Here is a 16,954-nt window from a genome sequence, read left to right as displayed (position 1 = left end):
ATATGGACCTCGCGAGTCCCTATGGGTTATAAACTCTTGATGTATTTCCGAGGAGTATCATGTATATACGGTTGAGATAGAAATTGGTACTCTGAGGCATATCACTTCAAGGTGTCATATTGCATTACATCCCATGACATTCTTCATTCTTGAAGATTATGTGTTTTATTGGTGGTTGGGAATTACTTGATATTTCATTACCTCTATTTGATAAACTTGATCTTGTGTGTTGCTGATATTGTGAGTGCTTTTTTGTGTAAGTTGTGATTGTTGAATATTGAGTTTGTAGTTGAGGATGTATAATTTGTTAAAATTATTTTTGATGAGTTGGATGCTATGAACATTGTGAAATGTAGGTTGGGCTGATTTTTATGCAAGTTGTAGTTGTGGAGGTTCGGTTGGTGTATAAGGAGTACTCGTATTTTATCCCCTTAGCTTGTGTTTAGACGTTTACTTGCTGGGTAGCGTGTGGTTTGGTACTCACCCCTTGCTGCTACAATTTTTTTTGTAGGTTACTAGCCCGAACTTTGTGATATTTCTCTTCTCCTTGTCTGAGGTTTCTTGGAGATTTGTGAGGTAGCTTTTTGTCGTCACAGCGTACTTTCTTTCTCCTTAGTTATGACCTTGTTCTATTCTAGAAACAAATTCATTTGAGACTAGCGTTTCATTTGAATCAATTATAATACTTTATAGGCTTGCCGCTTGTACACGTGATAACCAGATTCTGGGGGTGTTTTGAATTGATTCTCAATTTTCTACATTTTTATTGTAATGGTTGAATTTTAGGCTGACTTGTCTTAGCAAGAGATACTTGCAATAGTAAAAATAAAAGAAGAAGAGATTTACCTGGTCACTTCTAATAAAATGCTTAAAAAGGAAAAGCTAATCTAAAAATAAAAACTAAAATAGAAAAATTAACATCTTGCTTCCAAATCAAATGCTTAGGGGCCGTTTGGTTGGAAACAAGTTATCCCAGGATAAAAGCTAATCTAAAAATAAGGATACGGAGAAAAATATAGAAAAATTAACACGCTTGCTTCCAAATCAAATGCTTAGGGGCCGTTTGGTTGGAAACAAGTTATCCCATGATAAGTTATCCTGGGTTAGCTATTCTGGGATGACTTATCCCACCATGTATATGAGATAACTTATTACATCACTATGATATAAATTATGGAATAAGTTATCCCGAATATAACAACCAAACAACATAATTTTTTTTATCTCATCACTATTTCCTTATCCAATACACTTATTTCTAATATCCCACAAGTCACACCAAACGAGCTCGTAAACGCAACATAATAATTTAAATAAATCGACAGCACATAAAGTTAAAGTTGGGAGAGAGAGGGGCCAATGACCCTTTGTTTCATTTTTTATGATTAACTCTATTAAACGCCTTAAAACAAGAAGAAAAGAATTATATATATAAATTGGCATTAAGATTATATGAAAGTATATGGATAATTTAGCATAATAATAAAAATTGTCAAGTATTTGAAACTTTTAAAATGGTGACATATAAAATTGGAAACACTACCCTAGCTGGCGGAAATAGCTTAATGGTAGAGCATAGCCTTGCCAAGGCTAGGGTTGAGGGTTCAAGTCCCTCCTTCCGCTCCTGGCTTCGTCGTTTAGTGGTAACAAGTGGAGTGCATAAAGAAGAGAGTAACAAGTGATTTATTCTTATGAAGTTATATATGTTCTTCATACAAGATGTTGACTATAGCATGTCTTTTTTCATCCTTCCTAAAAGGATAACACGTACTTGGCCCTGCTTGGAGAGACGATTCCCATTAAGCTTTGCTTCACGCATTGACTCTTCACTTGTAATGAACATGTAAAGAGTATTACCATTGAACTCAAAGTGATGTACAAGTAAAAAGTATTTAAAGAAGTGAGAATAAGTTTGTTTTAAAGTTTAATTAATTAAGAAAAATAAAGTAAAAGAAAGGTATTCATATAAATAGACTAACAAGACAAGATAGTAAAATAGATTATGAAGTAGTTAATTGAAACATACATTTGGTGATTATTCTATCAAAGTTCATTATCTTAGTAATATTTGTTGGCATGTGTCTTGAATGTATTTTGTGAAATGTAAATCTTATTTAAAAATAGTGTAACTCTACTAATCAATTTTCACTTTATTAAACTTAGTGAATCACTGTAACTTGAAATTGATATTCATGCCTAATACAAAAAAAAAATTCACTTTAAACCGTTGGTCAGTTTTGATAATATTTAAAATGTGAAAAGGCTTCATAAAATGCGTATTCACAAAAACAATAACATTATCAAACAAAAATAAATGTAATTTTTGTAAGTAAAATTTGAAGAGGGATAGAGTTTACACATATCATATTCATATCTCTTAAAGATAAAAAAAAAATTATTTATAATAAACACCAAACTTATAATAAAGCATATTTCAACAAATAAGAAAAAGAAAATTTAAGTAAATGAGAATTGTAGCAAAACTAAACAATGAAAATACATGATTACGAATTAAAATCAATCGAGTAGTTTTGCTAGAATGCAAAAGCCCACACAAGTAAAAAGGCACGTATGAATAATTGAATAAAGAGTTACACATCATAGGCAGCGATTTATTAAAAAAACAATTAAAACAAAGCAGCGATTTCTATATAAAAATTTTTTTTTAAAAAAAAAACAAATTTAGCAAATTGCTGCTATAACAGCGATCTTACTTTTTCCAGCGGACGAAGTCGCTACTCCGTGAGCGATTTTGCCGTTTTGGTTAAAATAAAAATCCATATACCGTTTTGAAATTTTTTTTGTTAAAATTTTATACCCTTTAGACTCCGGACTCGTATAAAAGAATAATAAAATATGTAAATGCGAGTTAAATCAAATTTAAAATATGATTATAATTTGACTTAGTAAAAACGCTTAAGCATGATCAAATGAACTTTGAAAATGATCACTAATAAGTACTTAATAAGGGTGAATAAATACAAAGAGAGTAATAAAAAACCTATCATTAACTACATTATTTAGTAATAGAAATACATGTCCTATCAAGATAGAATTTGGAACTTGTTATCCTCTTGCCGATCAAGCAAAGATTAAACTCCGCAGAAAGAATGATTCATTCGAATCGACATGAAAGTCCGATTGCATTGCGAGAATCCATGTTGTATATTTGAAAAAGGTTGACCTTCTTGCTTCTCTTATGTTATACTTCTCTTCCCATCGAGCCCCTTTTTTCCTCAGTCCACTAAGACAAAATATAGGACTGGTGTCAATAATTTATCACGGTTCGTAAGTAACAAATGATACAGTGATAATTATGCAATATAATGACAACAAAATAAAGCATATAACATATATCTTTAGCACAAAAGATAGCTTAAAAATATTTTGGCCTCGCAAACAAAAGTCGCTCGTAAAAAGATGAAAATGAAAGATAAAATTGGGTCTCAACAATTACGTTTTCATTGGGGTAAAACTTCACACATTATTGTCGAAATTGTTTTTATGCCAAATATAAAGTAATTTTATCCGTAATTTGGGGATGACTCACTAAGATCAACTATAACACTTCAAAAATTTGGATTAGATTCGAATCATTAAATTTTGTTACTCTGACTCGAGCTATGCTAAAGCAAATGTAAATATATGTAAAAGATGATATCTTATTGCGTACATGGTGTACAAAAAGGTTGAAATTAAAGAGAATCTAAAATATCAAATTTAGATCGTCGAAGTACAACAAATATATGGACTGTAAATGTGACACGCGAATGGTCCACATGTCCTATCATATGTGAGTTTAGAAGGTCATAAATTTTGAAGTGAATCTAAAGAATTTTCATAGATTTTTGAGGCATTTTAGGATGAAATTAAACATATATTGTTGTCAAATTTTAGTTTAAATTGGATCTTGTTTAGCAAAAGTGATATTATAATAAAATCCTCATGTTTAGGTTTGTTACTTGTAAGTCTTTAACATGAGATGACGGACAATCTTAAACATTCAGAGGACGTTTGGTAGGATGTATTAAAAGAAATAATTCATGTATTAGATGTGGTATAATTTAATACTGTGTTTGGTAGGAATGTGAGCCTATGTATAACTAATCCATTGATTAGTTAATACATCCTACATGGTATTATGTGATGCATTGCTAATACCTTCCATTTGGAGGTATTAGCTCTAATACCATGGACTATTCTAGGTAAAGACAAAAATACCCCTCAAATCCTTTTAATATTTAATTTATTTTTTTGATTTTATATTTTATATTTTATATTTATACTAATAAAGTTATTTAAATAAATTAGCTTACAACTTTTATTATTTAGATATAATTTTTTGTTTCTAAAATATGAATTACTTAATCTATTTATTATTAATATAAAATATTATAATCCGACTAATATGTTAATGTTGATGTATGAATTAAGAACAATTCATAAGTAAAATATTGTCTCTTAATGAAAGTTCATTAAACATTACACAAGTAGTCTAAAATAAGAGTGTGTGTATATATATATACACACACATCTCGAGTATAAAAATAGTTTAATTAATTTTTCTATATTTATTTTATATTTTTATTTTATTTTATGATAAAGAGTTTTTAAAAATTTATTGATACAAAACAAAGTTCAATAAATTTTCTCTATAATCATTATAGTTGTGTGACCTTTTGAGTTATTAACTCTAATTTATTAAGATGACAATTATTTACTCTCAAATAATTTAAGTGAGAAAATAGTGAACATGACAATAAAAATTTTATTCTCCTAACTAGTTAAAAATGTTATAAAAAAATAATATTCTCCGTTAATTATCTACTTTGACTCAATTACATGAAATACAAAATCTCATAATAACTCTAGGGTATAATTGGAAAGTTTTTTTTAAAAAAACATTTAAACCACACACAAAATTAGATAAGAAACAATGAACCAAACACTTGATAAAAATAATCCCTGCATTGCTAATCCCTGCATTATTCATTTTTGTACCAAACGACCCCTCAGGGTGTTATACCCTTTTCCCACATAATCATTCATCCTCGAAATATGACAAAATATCAATCATCTACCTTCTCAAATAAAGATCTTGATATTCAAACTCACATATTTCTACCTTTATAGAAGGTCTAATCAATTTTTATAAGACAATTTTATTAAATCGAACGTTTGCATGCTCATATCAGTCTCATTCATAAAACTTCAACCCAATTAACTTCTCTTAAGTAGTTCATATGATAGAAAAAAAAACAATTTTTTTTGGAATTTCTAGGTTCCTCAAATTCATAATTAAAGCTAGGTTTATAATTCTACACTAGTAGACAAAGTTCAACGGACTAAAATTGAAATTATTCATAATTAACGGACATTGAATTAGGAAGGAACGAATGAACGGAAAATACTTACCTCCGGAGAGAAAATCCAAGTCTTAAAAAATCTCCTATAGGATTCTCTGATCAAATATGTTACGATATGACGAAGTGCTAATGAAAAACTAACTTAAAAACGCGAGTTAATGTTTCCCGACCTTCAGTATAACGAAGCTTCACTACCTTCACCTATGATAAAGCTTTCCTTCGTTAGTGATCTCGCTATTCAAAGAAAGTGTTTACTATAGCGAAGCACTAGCTGAATTTCAGACTCGATTTTTCATTTCAAGATTTCCACCAACTCTTAACCCACAGAGATCTACAGAAAGGGTACTACCAATCGCCCTACACAACCATTCTATCAAAAGTCATTACATATTTTTTGAATAATCTTAATTGTACTCAAATAGTTGTTATTTGTTGGAACTTTATTGAGGGAGAGTTTTCCTACGGATAATGTGTTATTTGTAGTTTTGATGATTTGACAAACTTAGGGACCTTGTAAAGGTACCGGGTTTATTACTTAAGTATTGCAGGTTCTTACTTGAGTATTGCAGGGTTCTTGTCTGAAGTATTGCAGATGAAACAAACCCAGGGACCTAGTAGAGGTACCAGGCTCTCATGATGATGAGCCAGTCGACTGCCAGCTGGAGATAGTACAGAAAGTAGGTGCACACTTCCCGATGGCGTCAGAAAGTGTGACCTTTCCAACCAATGGCAAAGAAGTTTAGGAAAGGGACTTGTCTATACAAAGACACTTTCCTAAACACTTTTTGGTGAGTTTTTGCAACTTGATAAAAACTTTTCAAGAACTCTTGCAAAGGCTACACAAAGCAAAGGCAGAATTATTCCAAGGACAACAGCAACATCTGGAGCTTTTCGTCTAGTTGTTTAGGAATTTATTCTCTTGTTCTTAAATTGTAAACCACTCCTAAATCTATAAAGGAATTGGTGTGTTGTGTTAGAAGTCTAAGTTGTCCAGGTGGGATAGCTTAGTGGGTAGATTGTTTTTCTACTTAGGCTTGTTGAGCAATAGAGGACTATTGCTTAACGGTAAGATTGATAACTCTTTCTTACGTTTGGTGTAATCGTGTTTCGCTTTTGCTTTTGAAGATTAGTGAAAACGATTGAAAATCCTGTGAGACAGGTCGTGGTTTTACTCCCTTAAGCAAGGAGGTTTCCACGTAAAATCATTGTGTTGATTTTACTGCATTTAACTTTCTGGTATTTTTCTGAAGTGAAGTAAGGGACCTGGTCCATTACTTGTTAAGTTGAGGCACATATTCTATCAAGTGGTATCAGAGCAGGCACTCCCTATTTGGTTAACACCAAGGAAGTGATATTTGTTCTAGAATGGCTGCTCCACTTAATCTCGAAGAAGGTCAGTCGACACTCAGACCTCCTCGCTTCAATGGACATTTCTACAGTTGGTGGAAAGTTAGAATGCGTGACTACCTCATGGCTGAAGATAGCGAGTTATGGGATATTATATTAGATGGACCATTTGTTCCCATGATGGAAGAAAAAGATGGAGAAAAGACCATTACTGTTCCAAAGCCCAGGCAGAAATATGATGAAGCTGACAGGAAAAAGATTGAAAAGGGTTTCAGAGCTAAAACTCTTCTGGTCTGTGGGATAGGACCTGATGAGTACAACAGAGTGTCAGCCTGTGAGTCTGCTAAAGAGATTTGGGATAGCTTGTTGACGGCTCATGAAGGAACTGAACAAGTCAAAGAATCCAAGATTGACATGCTCACTTCACGATATGAAAACTTCAAAATGAAGGAAGGTGAAACAATACATGAGATGTTCACCAAGTTCTCTTCCATTACAAATGAGCTGAAAAGTCTGGGTGAACCCATAAGCATGACCAAACAAGTCAGAAAAGTGCTTCGAATTCTTCCAAAGTCTTGGGAGAGCAAGGTTGATGCTATTACAGAAGCCAAGGATTTGAAGGTGCTGACTATGGATGCTTTGATTGGTAATCTGAAGACACATGAGATGAATCGAAATTATGATTCATCAAAGAAGGAAGCTAAAAAGGACAAGTCATTGATGCTGAAGTACAAATCAGATGAAGATTCCAGTGATGATGATATGACATATCTCATCAACAGATTTCAAAAAATTGTGAGAAAAAACAAAGTTTTTAAAAGAGGAACAAATAGTACTAGAAATGTCACTCAAGGTGATACATGCTACAAATGTGGAAAAGCTGGGCACTTTATCAAAGAGTGTCCTCTGCTCAAGAATGAAAACAAGGAACATCAAAAACCAAGAAGTGACAAAGAGAAGAGAAGGGACCTGGTACATGGTAGGAGAGATCGAAAAGCTGCTGCAGATTTGGTGGTCAAAAAGGCTCTTGCTGCGTGGGGTGATTCTTCAAGTGATTCAGAAGAACCTGATGAGCCAAAAGATGTGTCTATGGTTGCTGTGCATGAGGAGGAAACTGTCTTCAATGAAATGTTTGCTCTCATGGCACACACAGAAAATGAAGAAGAGAACAATCAGGTAACTCTTCTTGACATGAAAATTGACTTGGATAAATATTCTCTTAAGAAATTAAGAACCTTGTCAAAAGTCATGTTAGATTCTGTGATAGAGCTAACATCTGAAAGAGATGCCATTAATGCTGAACTTGAAATTCTTTCTGAAAACAAAGTTCAATTTGAAGAGACAATGGCAAAAATGGTGTCTCTAGAGTTAAATAATTCTGAACTTAAGTATCAGTTGTGTCAGCTTACTGAAAAGGCTGAAAAACTAAATGGAGAGCCAAATAGCTTGCAAGCTGAAATTGAGGAAAAATTGAAAAACTCTGAGACAAATCTCAGATTGTCACTTGAAAAGAATAACAAATTAGAACAGGATGTTGTTAAACTTAAGGAGGAACTTGAAAATTCTCTTAAGTGGACCAAATCATCAAAGTTATTGTCAAATGTGACAACTCAGAGCAATTTCAATAAGAAAGGGCTAGGAAGTTTGAACATCACTCCTCCTTATAATCCTCACAGTAAGTATGTGTTTGTATCTGACAATTTGTTATGTCTTCACTGTGGTAAGAATGGACATCTGAAGGGTGAGTGTTCTAGCTGGAGAAACTCCTGTGAAAGGCTCTCTAATTATGCTGAAAGGCAAAATGTACCAGAAGAGAGACCTGGTCCTTCAAAGCATGTATCAACTCACAGATTTTCAAAGAAAAAATCTGTCCCTGCTCCTATGTCCTTTGTTAGAAAGCTACAAAATCTACCATATTGGACTAAATACAATCTAATCACTCCTTTGTCTCCCTACTGGGAACTCAAGCTGAAATGGGTTCCCAAGCTTAACAAGTAATTCTTGTTGCAAGTGAGTGAGAGGAGCAGCAGTCAATGTTGGTATATGGACAGTGGATGCTCTAAACATATGACTGGTGACATCAAAAATTTCCTCTCACTCAAGACACTTCAGGGAGGAGGTGTCTCTTTTGGTGATGGAAAGAAGGGGTACATTTTGGGTGTAGATTTTTGTGCTGAACAATGGAAAGGATGATCTGAAAAATTTGATCCTAGAAGTGATGAAGAAGTGTTAAATCCAGGTTGGTGGTGCAAGGATCAATTTGAGAGAAATCGGTTAAAGTTGGGCATGTTGATCTCCAAGTGATGTTCTTAGCTAACAGTTGAACTTCCTTGATGGCTAAAATTGCAGTGCAGGTATCCTATGTGTAAACATTTAAATATCTGAACAAGATCCTTTTTGTACCTTTTGTAGGTATACTCTCAGCAAGGACCTGCTTAGCAAGGGAAGAAACTAGAACAACTGAGGAATGAAGTTTAACTGTGCTATGGTACCTGGTGCCTGTTCAGGTTAGCATTTATACATTAAATTGAAACTGAAAAATATGACCGTTGATAATGCCACGTGTCAGTCATCGGTTACTCTGACCGTTTGTTCCATCGTTTCTTTTCAAAACGACACATCCAATCAAGGACCTGGCACCTTTTCACTCCTTCTAAAAGGCCATTTACTCCTTTTTGAAACCCTCATCTGTCTATTAACTTCTTCCTGTTCACGAAGGGTTTTAGTAAAAGCTTAAAAGGCAAATTTTGTTTCCTTCTTCTTCACTTCACTGCTCATAGAAACCATCTCCTCTTGAAAAAAAAAAATAAAAATATGCGAGTGCATTGAAGGAAGAGGCTATCCAAAGAGCAAGATGGCTCAACTTATTGAAGATCAGGATCAGCTAAAGCACGAGGTTGAGGAGCTTACTGTGCGTTTGAGTGGTAAAGAGGCTGAGATTGCTATACTCAAAGCAGAACTGTTTACTGCACAGAGTGAGGGACCTGGTTCTTCAGTGGTACAAGCTCTGGAGAGAGAGAATGCTGAGTTGAAGACGAAGATAACTGCCCTGCATGAAAAGGCTATCAAAGATAATGATGCTGTCAATGCACGACTCACTCTTGTCATCCAGTCCCTGTCTCATCCTCCCCCCTCTTCCTAGCCTGTTGAACAATTCCCCCCTGTGTCAATTTTTTTGTGGCTTATCACTGTGTTGATGGATATTCAGTTTGTTTTTAATGTGTTAATGTTATGATGGCATAATGGTTAACTTATTCCTTTGCTGTTCTGATTATCTTCCTTTGTGCATGCTTTTCCCTTACTGATTGATTGCTCTTTAAGCTTTGATCTTGTTCAGTATTTCTGTTGACATCATTGGTTTACTGCATATCTTTTTTATGATGCCAAAAGGGGGAAGTGAAACTGTAAGTAGCTAAATGTTTATTCATGTGAGGAATACAGTGAGGGGGAATATACAGTGAGGGGGAATATACAGTGAGGGGGAACAATTCTGGAGAAGATCTCAGATTATGGTTTGTCATCATCAAAAAGGGGGAAAATGTTATTTGTAGTTTTGATGATTTGACAAACTTAGGGACCTTGTAAAGGTACCGGGTTTATTACTTAAGTATTGCAGGTTCTTACTTGAGTATTGCAGGGTTCTTGTCTGAAGTATTGCAGATGAAACAAACCCAGGGACCTAGTAGAGGTACCAGGCTCTCATGATGATGAGCCAGTCGACTGCCAGCTGGAGATAGTACAGAAAGTAGGTGCACACTTCCCGATGGCGTCAGAAAGTGTGACCTTTCCAACCAATGGCAAAGAAGTTTAGGAAAGGGACTTGTCTATACAAAGACACTTTCCTAAACACTTTTTGGTGAGTTTTTGCAACTTGATAAAAACTTTTCAAGAACTCTTGCAAAGGCTACACAAAGCAAAGGCAGAATTATTCCAAGGACAACAGCAACATCTGGAGCTTTTCGTCTAGTTGTTTAGGAATTTATTCTCTTGTTCTTAAATTGTAAACCACTCCTAAATCTATAAAGGAATTGGTGTGTTGTGTTAGAAGTCTAAGTTGTCCAGGTGGGATAGCTTAGTGGGTAGATTGTTTTTCTACTTAGGCTTGTTGAGCAATAGAGGACTATTGCTTAACGGTAAGATTGATAACTCTTTCTTACGTTTGGTGTAATCGTGTTTCGCTTTTGCTTTTGAAGATTAGTGAAAACGATTGAAAATCCTGTGAGACAGGTCGTGGTTTTACTCCCTTAAGCAAGGAGGTTTCCACGTAAAATCATTGTGTTGATTTTACTGCATTTAACTTTCTGGTATTTTTCTGAAGTGAAGTAAGGGACCTGGTCCATTACTTGTTAAGTTGAGGCACATATTCTATCATAATGAGTACGTTGTTTTATGCAAATTGTCATATTTTTGTTGACAAAACGACAACGTCACGAATGTCGTACACAGTGCCACAACGTTCAAGTAAGATGAAAGGATCGGTTGCTTTAATTTTGGGTTACAACTCAGGTTATTAATTTTATTTTTATAACTGAATCGATCAAATATGCATGTAGTAATATTTTCTTTTAGATATTATGTGATTAGATATATTAGACAATTCAATTTTATTTCCTTTTTGGAATTTGATGTCTTCTTCGCTGAAACTTTTAAGATAAAAAAAGATTTTTCACATTAAAATTTGAGCTTGTATAAACCATCTAATAGTATTAACATAATATATTTATCTTCCATTGACTTTATGAGTTATTGGAAATATATAGTTGAGAAAGAATAAAAATTGTAGTTTCAGCCTAGTCAATCTTACATAGCAAAAACGTCGATGAAAATCACAAGAACCTTTAAATTAAAAAATATCATCTTTGAAACTTATGTTTTTTAAAACTAAAATTTAAATATATTCTTCATAATATTTATTTGATGCTAATAATTCAGTATCACTAATTGATAAAAAAATAAACAGGTTACACTCATATCAAGAGATTAATAATTAGTGCAAGAGAAAATAAAAATAAAACTCAAAATTAATTATGAAAAGGGGTCAATTTGAATTAATAAAAGATAGTAACAAATAAATAAAAACAAATGTAGAAAAAGAAAAGAAAAGCCAAAAAAGGAGTCAATTTGAATTAATAAAGAATAGTCATAAATATATAAGAATGAATAGAGAAAAAGAAAAGAAAAAAAAGGAGCAAACAAAAAAGGAAGTTGGCCAAGTTAGAACCTGCATAGCCTAGGTGGCAGATCCACTCCTTTGCTAATTGAGCTATGTCGCAATACAATTATTAGGTGGCAAAATGGATATATATACAATTAATTTACATATATACATATATATACAACGTTTCTTTCGAAATCACTGGATGCCGTGGCATCCCCACGAGGCCACGTAGATCCGCCCCTGGTCGTACAGATTGTTAGCGAGTTTTGGACTTCATTCTCGTTTCATTATTTTCATTTGGACCTCACCCACTTTTATCTTAATTGTGGTCTTATGAAAGCTACACATCAAATATTTGTGCCCAATAATTGGTATAGCCTACCAATGTCAACTGTAACACTTCAAAAATTTGGATTAAATTTGAGTCACTAATTTTTTTGTTCTGACTTGAGTTATGTTAAAGCAAGTGTGAATATATGTAAAATTTGATATATTATCGTATACGAAGTGTGCAAAACGATTGACATTATATATATATATATATATATATATATATATATAAGATCTTCGATGTATGTGAAATGGGAACGATTTGCATGTCCAATCATATGTGAGGTTTAGAAGGTTAATATTTCCCTAGAGGAACTAAAGAAATTCTTTAAATTTTTTTAGGCATTTTAGGAAGAAATTAAATATATATTGCTATCAAAATTTAATTTAAATCAAATGTTGAACAAAAGTGGTGTTATAGTAAAATTACTATCATATTTAGACTCATTATTTGTAAGTTTTCAACATGGGACGATGGCTAATCTTAAACACCCAGGATGTTATATTATTTCCCCCTTAGGAACATTAATTCTCGAAGTACGGACATGTTAATCATCTTCTTTTTTTAAACGAAGGTCTTGAATATTCAAACTCACATGGTTCTACCTTTTTAGAAGGTCTAATCAATTATTTAAAGACAATTTCATCAAATCGAAAGTTTGCATGATCATAACGAAGTTGCAAAGTTCCGCTAGAGCGAAGGTCTGAAAATAGAAACTCACATTGTTATGTTAGTTTTTGTTCATACTTAGTCATAATGTAAAATATCTTATCAGAGAACCCTAGAGGAGATTTTTTTCAAGACTTAGAGTTTTTCTTTCTTGAGGTAAATGCTTTTGTTCACTCATTTTTTCCATAATTTGAGTTCCTCCCAGAATTGAAAGGTATGTCCTTCAAAATTGATTCTTTGAACATATGAACTGCTCAACAGAAGTTAATGAGATTGAAATAGCGATCTCGTTATTACAAAGAAAGTGTCTGCTATAGTGAAACACTAGCATATTTTCATACTCGATTTTCCATTCCCAGATTTCTACCAACTCTTGACCCACTGAGATTTTCACAAGGGTATAGCCCTAAACAACTATAATGACGAAATAGGTCATTACACAACTGCTGAATAATCTTAATTGTAGCCAAATATTTGTTATCTGGTGGAACTTTGTTGAAGGAGAGTTTTCCTTTTCATATTTTTGTTGATAAAACAACAAAGCCATGATTGTCGAACAAAAATGTTAAGCTAGTTTGGACATCATTCTGTTTTCATTTGGACAAAACTTAACACCATACTTGACCTGTTTTACTGCATGAACTCTACCAAGTTTTGATGTGATGATGGGGGTAAGGTGCGGTGTAGTGTATTAGATGTTTCCTCACTGCTGATCTTTTAAGCTTCTGTTGTTGCCAGAACTATGTAGTATGGTTTGGCAACTGCCTTGATCAAAATATTGGGGCTCTATGGAAGATCTCTTATTTTCTGAACAGGTAGACCTAAATGGTATATGAGAGTCATTCAGGGAGGATATGTGATGGTTATGAAAAGGGCAAAGTACACGAAAATCAATTTATAGTCTTGGTTTTATTTCAAAAATTCATGTCCAGCTTGACAAATACCTGCATAACTAATAACCATAACTCTATACAGCTACAAAACGACTATGGAAAGATCGAAGCAATGAGAGCACAGTGGTTGCTACTAGTAATGTCGTCATTGCAAACATATACAGGCAGATGGTCATGTTAGTTTACAACAGCATATGGCTGCTTTCATATTATCATACACGATGGAGGACAAGCTTAAAGAAGTTGAAGTAGCTATTCAAGAATCCAATGGTCCATAAAGAATTAATGGGGTGGTTGGTTAAAGAATGTACATTTTGGGATAGAATTTTTGTTCTGTATGGTGATCAAGCATCATCAGCATCACTTCCTGCAACATGAGTTTCATGACTAGCCCAGTAATGGCTTCCATCAGGGCCAGAAATCTTAAACCTGTTGAGTATAAAAGGAAGTACCTCAGTGAGGACTTATGGTATGTTCCTAACTCAATTCTAAAGAAAACTGAAGTAATCAACTGACCGCTCAAGCACTGATTTTCCTTCTTTGTACTTTTGGCTCTTCTCATGGGCGGTCTCCTGAAAAATATTGTTATATTAGGAGCTAAAACTTCTAGCAACTGCAAAACGACAATGTCTAGCATTTTATCACTCCATACTCACATATTTCCATCCAACAATCGACCCACAACAGACGCAGAAAATGTCTGCCACAGTGTGCATACCAGTCATCATCATTCTATTTTCTACCTCGCCAGAAGTGACATTCACCCTGTCAAAAGAAACAAAAGGCATATAGAATATACAGAACTACAATGTGCATTATCTTTTTGTATGTTTGTGCTAAATGATAAAATGAAATGAAGAGATTTGAGAAGAGCAGAATTCTTGAACAGGAAAGCAATCATGTTGAGCATAATATATGTATTTCAGCCATGTAACTATTGTAATGCTGCTACCAAGTGGAAAAGAACCCAAGTCAAGTAAGAATTTATTCTATATATTGATGATGATATTTGTACTCCTGCAAAATACACTTAAAGTACACGATATAATAGTCAGGTAAAATCCCCACTAGGTTCTATAGTGATTCCAACAGATCAAATTTTGGTGCTAATTTTATAGTCAATGACCCAAAAGTATGAAGATATACAAATAAGTACCATGTCTTTAACAAACTAAACCTACAAGGTATAGCCTACCTTGTTTAAAACTTTTCATGTGCGCTCAAATATTCTGGGTTGGTTATGAGCTATAACCTTCCATAAAGATAATGACTCGGAGCTAATAACAAAATCAAAGCTACTGAGAGCAATGTGACACAAGTAGAATAAAAGCAAAATAATTTGCACATACTTCAGTTGCACTCAACTTTTGAAATCTTATTTCATTTCAAATCATGAAAAATTTGGCTCACTTCTACCAGGATGAGTTCTTCAATATTTCATGTTTTTTCACTTTCTAGTTTAACAGCAGTAAAAGAAGGGGTGGAAGTCAAATAAGAGGATTTATATGGTAGCCTTTTTCATCTTTCTGTACCAGAGGAATGGATAAGCTTGACCTTAGCAATATCATTGTTCATCTAATCAAGCTACAAATAACTCATGTCCCCGTCAATGCCAAGAAAAGCTTAACAACAATCAGAGGAAATGAATGGTAATTCATACTCTAACAAGAATAAAACCAACATAAGTTGTGAGTTGCACTTGTGATTTTCATGCTGCAAGTTAAAGATTGGACATGTGAAAATGTCACAAACATATCTGATGATTGAATGTGCAGAATCAAAGAGACTTACACTTTACTGAAGAGATAAGCCTTACCATGTCTGCAGTGGAAAGACTGAAGGAAAGATCAGAAGGAAAACATAGAGTTAGATAAACTTCATGACTCAGAATGACCACATACATTATTTAGGGGCTGAAACAAGAATGTAAGGTAAACTTCAATAGAATTAATTGCAGAATCAATATTTCACTCGATTCATAAGCATTTGAATTTTCTAAGAAACAGTAGTTTCAAAGCTCCAACACTAGAAAATGTGCTGCGATTTTATGCTATAAAAGTCGTATGGAATTCTTCATAGGACAGACTGACCTACAAAGTCAACTTATATAACACAGAAAGTCATGAATGCACATTACAATGAAATTGAGCAAAATAAAGTGACCAAGCAAGCACCATATTGATCAAAATATAGAAAATAGATCAGTCCCAAGACCTGATCAATGGACTGGGCATAACAATAATAGTTCGAAATATTGAAGCCACAAGCATGGAACAAATGGAAAATGCCAATCAAGTATACTCCAAGTATCAGACTCAACAATCAACTCCTCTAAAGTTAAAATTTGAAAATAAATTAACTTTATCCAATTTTATCTATTATAAAATCAAAATATTTATAAATTGTGCCTTTGTATCTTTCAATTTTGTTCACTAAATCAAATATATCTAGAAATAGGATGTATGACAAAATTTAGAAACTTTAACTCAAATTAATGTATATTAACACTAAATACATTTTCAACAGAGATAATTGCACAAAAAGTCATCTTTCCTAAAATTCTAAATGTGCTGATGCAATAACTTATTAACAAACCAAAACAACCCCTAAGGGTCCTGTTGTGAGCCAAACTGAGTGAAGAGAGATTGCCCAATTGACATGGTTTTTAGTGCGAAAAAACACAATTGAGGGTTTGCCGGCACAAAGTTATGACAACTTGTCTCCTATCCTACTGAGAATATATTCACTCCAATATTGTGTTCTCCACGTGTGTAAATGTCATTCGAAGATTGGAATATTTTGGGGGGCTTTTCTTAATGAAATCTTTATTTAATTACACTCCAGTAAATATTTTAATTTAGTTGTTCTACTACACCAATTTCTACTTAAATATCCTTTGCATTAACCTCTCTTAGATTAGGCAATTGTCACTTGCATTGGAGATATTAACCCATGATGCGGGAAAAACAAAGGACAGAAATTTTAGGGTGTGTTTGGTATGAAGGAAATCATTTCCCGGAAAATGTTTTTCAATTTTCTCATGTTTGGTTTGGACAAATGTTTTGGAAAATCAATTCAGTTCCCTCAAATTTAAGGAAAATGACTTCCCTTCAAAACTTAAGGAAAACATTTTTCAAAACTCTCTTCCAACCTCCCTTTACCCACCCCACCCTACCAGCCCCCCACCCAC

General features: G+C 33.5%; 1 protein-coding gene and 1 non-coding gene across 2 annotated transcripts in view; one reads left to right on the top strand and one right to left on the bottom strand.

Moving 5' to 3' along the window:
- Positions 1-1,551: 1,551 nt before the first annotated feature.
- On the top strand, positions 1,552-1,623 carry TRNAG-GCC. Its single transcript has one exon. It is a non-coding gene; the product is annotated as a tRNA-Gly (tRNA).
- Positions 1,624-13,868: 12,245 nt separating this feature from the next.
- Positions 13,869-16,954, bottom strand: part of LOC107015140 (protein yippee-like) — a 6,145-nt gene continuing 3,059 nt past the window's right edge. The window contains exons 2-5 of the mRNA XM_015215320.1: positions 15,556-15,599; positions 14,421-14,529; positions 14,281-14,336; positions 13,869-14,193 (exon numbers count right to left, since the gene is read on the bottom strand). Coding sequence (XP_015070806.1) covers positions 14,109-14,193; positions 14,281-14,336; positions 14,421-14,529; positions 15,556-15,599 — 294 coding nt within the window. The 3' untranslated portion in view covers positions 13,869-14,108. The remainder of the gene's footprint in view (positions 14,194-14,280; positions 14,337-14,420; positions 14,530-15,555; positions 15,600-16,954) is intronic.

This window comes from Solanum pennellii, chromosome 3, assembly GCF_001406875.1.
Source record: "Solanum pennellii chromosome 3, SPENNV200".
Taxonomy (NCBI): Eukaryota; Viridiplantae; Streptophyta; class Magnoliopsida; order Solanales; family Solanaceae; genus Solanum; species Solanum pennellii.
The sequence above is the reverse complement of the archived record's forward strand: the minus strand, read 5'-3'. Positions and strand labels throughout refer to the sequence as shown.